The following is a 4,941-nucleotide window of genomic DNA, read 5'->3' on the forward strand; positions in this document are numbered from 1 at the left end:
CTCCTGAGTGGGGAGTGACATGAAGAAAACAGTGTTTAGGTCTGAAAAGGAATTACAGGAGGGGCAGGGCAGGAAGAGACTTCAGCAGTGAGAAAGGGAGGGAGGCAACACAGGGCTTTGGGAAGTGGAGAGAGGAGAACCTGGGCTCAGAGGGAAAAGAGGCAAAGCTGGAGGATGTCGCAAGAATGGTCCCAGGGACTTGCTGTCAAGTTAGGATGTGGCCTCCATTCCTTCTTTATCCAAAGAGGAGCTGGAAGCAAACTATGGTGCTATAGCAGCTGTTATAGTTGCTGTTACTAATAGTTAATGTGTCAGTTGAGAGCTTGCTCACCTAAGGGTCAAGATGTATTCATTCATTTAACCTTGGCAAGAATCCTACGAGGTAGGTGCTATTATTATCCCCATTTTACAGAGAGGAAACGGTGGCTCTGAGAAACTAAACCACTTGCCCAAGACCACCCAGACACCAAGGGACAGAGGTGGATTGTGAGGCCAGGCAGTCTGGCTCCCTCTGTACACTTGAGTGCTGAGCTATGCCACCTCAAATCCATGCAACCACGGATATTTCCTGGGTGCCACCTCCATACCTGCTCTATTCTGGGCACAAGGGGCACAACACAAAGTCCCTTCCCCTTTTTAGTGGAGCTTCGTTCTAGAGCCCACTCTACCCAGTCCGGGCTGGCCAAAGCAGGCTGGGCAGCTGATGGCAGAGGGGCTGGGGGCAGCAAGGAATGAGCGATTCTCAGCAAATACCAGCCTGTGGGGAACAGAGTGGCAGCCCCCCACCCCCCCGAGAACGTGCTCTCTTATGGTGCAAGCCTGAACAGGGAGCCAAGAACCCAACTTTCTCCATCCACCGCTCCAGGCAGCCTCAGCCCCATCCGCAGCAGGGCCTGGCCATGGCCATGGAGGAATTTGGCACTGATGGCTGCAGACACTGACAGCTCTAATCCGCTGTAACCTTCTCCTCGATGCTCCTCTCCAAGCCCAGTCCCAGGCCCAAGGCTGCTAACACATGAGAGAGAGAGGATCAGCCCCAACCTCATCCCCGTTAAGGACTCAAAGAGCATCTGCTTACAGCCTCCTGAAGGCAGGAGCCCTCTCTCTGGTGGATGGTCATCGCCTAACCCTCCTAGGGTCCCTCACTTCCTGTGGGATGAAGGACAAACCCTTCGTGACACACAAGGTCCTTGATCTACTGGCCCAGCCTGTCCCTCTGCCCTGTCCCCCCCTCTGCTCTTGCACCTCTTCTCCTCTTCCCTCCTTTACCCATTCTGTTCTCTGTACCTGGAATGCAGAGTTTTCCCATCTGGGAGAACTCATTCCTCTAACAAGGCCCCGGTGAACTGCCCCTTCTCGGAAAGCCTCCCCTAATTCCTCTTCTCTGGGCTTCATGAGAGCGGGGAGTAGCACTGACATCTTCACGTCAGTGTCCCAGCACCTGACCTAATAGTTGGCCTGAAGCCAGTATTCCACAGATGTTTGTTGAACCCGTGTACAAATCACGCACCTAGCTGGACCTAGAGCAAGGGCGTAAGGATATCACAGACTTCCCAGCTCAAGGAGATACTAGACAATACAGGGTGGGGCAAAAGTAGATTTAGAGTTGTGAATATGGGAAACACAGTTTATTCTTGTATTATTATTATTATTATTTCTTAATTATTGTATATTTTCCATACAAACAACTGTAAGCCTACTTTTGCCCCATGCTGTATTGGTTCAACCTCCTCACTTTCAAAATAAAGGATCAGGGCCTAGAGAGTTTAAAAGACATCCCCAAGTCACACAGCAAATGAGTGGTAGAGGCCTAGACTCCCCTCAAATGACCCTTTCTGCTCCAGCATCCCATGCGCCTTTTGTGGTGAGGGTGGCCAGGGTGTTGGGAATGTCAAAAGGCAGGTGAGGGCAGTTCCCCTGGCATAGATATTTCTGGTCCTTGGGGTCTCCCCCATGACTCCAAGGGTAAGTCACCTCCTCTATCTATATATATAAAAGCCTAAGCGACCAAACAACCGGTCGCTATGTTGCACACTGACCACCAGGGGGTAGACGCTCAACCCAGGAGCTGCCCCCTGGTGGTCAGTGCACTCCCACAGCCAACCTCCCGCGGCCAGCCAACCTCCTGCAGTCCCTCCTCCTGGCCGGCTGGCCCAGTCGGCCCCAATCGCCAGCCAGGCAGAGGGACCCCACCTGTGCATGAATTCGTGCACCAGGCCTCTAGTTTACATATAAAACTGTATCAAGAATAACTGTTTACTGAGCACTTACCATGTGGTAGGCTTGTGCTATGCACTTTACATACAGTGTTTTATTTAACACTCACAACAACAGTGCAAGATAGGAATTATTATCCCCACTTTGCAGGTGAGGCGTTTGAGACTCGGTAAAGTTAAACTCAAGGTCACATGGCTAATGAATGGTGGGTTTGAACCAAATTGACTAACCTCAGAGCCCAGACTCAGTCAGTGCCAGCAAACACACACGCACGCACACACACATATGCACACACTTGGAGGGGCCCTGCCATGTTTTGTCTCTGCCTGAGGCCAGAGGTAGGTGGTGATCATTGTCCTTTTTACTCATTCCCCAGGTGCCTTGGCCTCAGCTGTCCGTGAAGTCACCATGATGTGGTCCCCACCGGCTACCCTCTCCCTGCTCCTGCTGTGCCTGCTCCTGGGCCAGGCCCCTCTCAGCAGGTCGCAGTCGCCGGGTACCACGAAGCTGCGGCTGGTGGGCCCAGGAAGCAGGCCGGAGGAGGGCCGCCTGGAGGTGCTGTACCAGGGCCAGTGGGGCACTGTGTGTGATGACGACTTCGCTCTCCAGGAGGCCACAGTAGCCTGCCGCCAGCTGGGCTTTGAGGGTGCCCTGACCTGGGCCCACAGTGCCAAGTATGGCCCAGGGGAGGGTGAGTGACAAGCTGCCAAGCAACATGACAAGGAAATGGTAGTGGGCTTCTCTCAGGGGCTGGGCTCTCTGAGTCTCCTACTAAAAAACATCCTACCCGTCCTTTAATTCCCAGCCCAATGACCTCTTCCATGAGGCCTGTCCTGAGTGCCTCAGCTGAAGTGCCCCCTGCTCTGAGCCTCCCATTCTTGCTTGCAGTGAGGCCACCACTATTGCCATGATCACAGCCCCTCAACTAACTTCCTTGAACATAGTGATTGGCACACAGTGGGTGCTTAACAAATGTTGTTGCATGACTAGATTGATGGATGAATGGGTGAACAGGTTAATCTAATTACTAGACTGATCTGGCATTTTCCAAAAAGATTCTACAGAACCTGATGCCAAGAGGAGGCAGTAAGCAGGTTATAAATAAATCCCAGGAGAACCAAAACCTCTCCTCTCTCCACCCCACTTTCTGCTCAGAGTTTAAGAGGAAAGTTTATAACTCTCCAGGAGGCACAACTCATGACCTGTCTCTCTGTGCTGGTCCCTGAGCATCACCTGTCTGTCCCCTCCCCCTCAGGACCCATCTGGCTGGACAATGTGCGCTGTGTGGGCACAGAAAGCTCCCTGGGCCAGTGCGGGTCTAATGGCTGGGGTGTCAGTGACTGCAGCCACTCAGAGGACGTCGGGGTGGTGTGCCAACCCCAGCGCCAGCGCGGCTACCTTTCTGAGAGAGTCTCCAATGCCCTTGGGCCCCAGGTGAGGAGGCTTTTCAGGCCCTGGCCTGAGCCAAGCATTGGGTCAGGGGACAGGGAGCCTCCTGGTAATGAACCTGGAGGAGGAAGGGGAAAGAGAGCAGAGCCTGGGCTGAGAAGCATCCTGGCCCCGACTCGTGTTGGTGCATGGACAGAGGGTCCCAGCTTGGGGGGGGGGAGGGCAGGCCAGGGAACCAGAGGCTGGGCCTGCTGGGAATCACTGAAGCTGCTCCCCATAAGGGAGGCAGCAGGGGGGCAAGGGGCTGCCTCACCCACAAGGCCTGGCCACAATTGCTGCCTCTTCCCGGCACAAACAACCCCGAGCTAAAAACAGCCCAAGTCAAACAACAGGAGCAGGCAGGGCAGGTCCAGGCTCCTACCATCCACTGCCAGAGGGCCTGGCCCATTACATGCTGCAGGCCAGGATGGGGGCTCGCCATGGTCTAAGTCACCCCGGGGCTAAGGTGGGGGTCTCCTGGGCCAAAGGATCCTGTTGGCGGTCTCAAGGTCTGGCCATCCTCAGATCTCCCTAGTGGAGCAGGAAGGCTCTTCTATGCCTGGTGGAAGCCCCCCAATTCCAAGAGCTCCCGTCCTGACCCCAGGGAGGGTGCAGACCTGCCTGCTTCCCTCTAGAGCAGCGGTTCTCAACCTGTGGGTCGCAACCCCTTTGGCGGTCGAACGACCCTTTCACAGGGGTCGCCTAAGACCATCCTGCATATCAGAGATTTACATTACGATTCATAACAGTAGCAACATTACAGTTATGAAGTAGCAACGAAAATAATTTTATGGTTGGGTCACAACATGAGGAACTGTATTTAAAGGGCCAGAAGGTTGAGAACCACTGCTCTAAAGTGAGGAAAGGACCCTAAACACACCAAGGTTCTGCCTCATGCTCACCGCGTGGCCTTGGACGAATGCCTCCCCCTGTCTGGGCCTCAGTTTCCCGGCCTGTCCTGTGAGGGGGCTGTGTGGGGTGATCTCTAAGCGCTCTGAGCCCCAACTCCCCCAACAAAGACGTGCAGTGGGCTCAGCAGGGCAGGAATCCCGGCCCACGGTGCCCATGCACCCTGCAGGGCCGGCGGCTGGAGGAGGTGCGGCTCAAGCCCATCCTTGCCAGTGCCAAGCGGCGGAGCCCGGTGACCGAGGGAGCCGTGGAGGTGAAGTACGAGGGCCACTGGCGGCAGGTGTGTGACCAGGGCTGGACCAGGAACAACAGCAAGGTGGTGTGCGGGATGCTGGGCTTCCCCAGTGAGGCACCTGTCAACAATCACTACTACAGGTAGGAGTCAGC

At 54.9% G+C, this 4,941-nt stretch overlaps 1 protein-coding gene across 1 annotated transcript in view; it reads left to right on the forward strand.

Moving 5' to 3' along the window:
* The window catches only part of LOXL4 (lysyl oxidase-like 4), a 21,036-nt gene that overhangs the window by 2,123 nt on the left and 13,972 nt on the right, over positions 1-4,941 (forward strand). The window contains exons 2-4 of the mRNA XM_014532626.1: positions 2,594-2,908; positions 3,473-3,651; positions 4,724-4,929. Of these exons, the coding sequence (XP_014388112.1) occupies positions 2,626-2,908; positions 3,473-3,651; positions 4,724-4,929 (668 nt within the window). The 5' untranslated portion in view covers positions 2,594-2,625. The remainder of the gene's footprint in view (positions 1-2,593; positions 2,909-3,472; positions 3,652-4,723; positions 4,930-4,941) is intronic.

This window comes from Myotis brandtii, unplaced genomic scaffold, assembly GCF_000412655.1.
Source record: "Myotis brandtii unplaced genomic scaffold, ASM41265v1 scaffold902, whole genome shotgun sequence".
NCBI classification, from domain to species: Eukaryota; Metazoa; Chordata; class Mammalia; order Chiroptera; family Vespertilionidae; genus Myotis; species Myotis brandtii.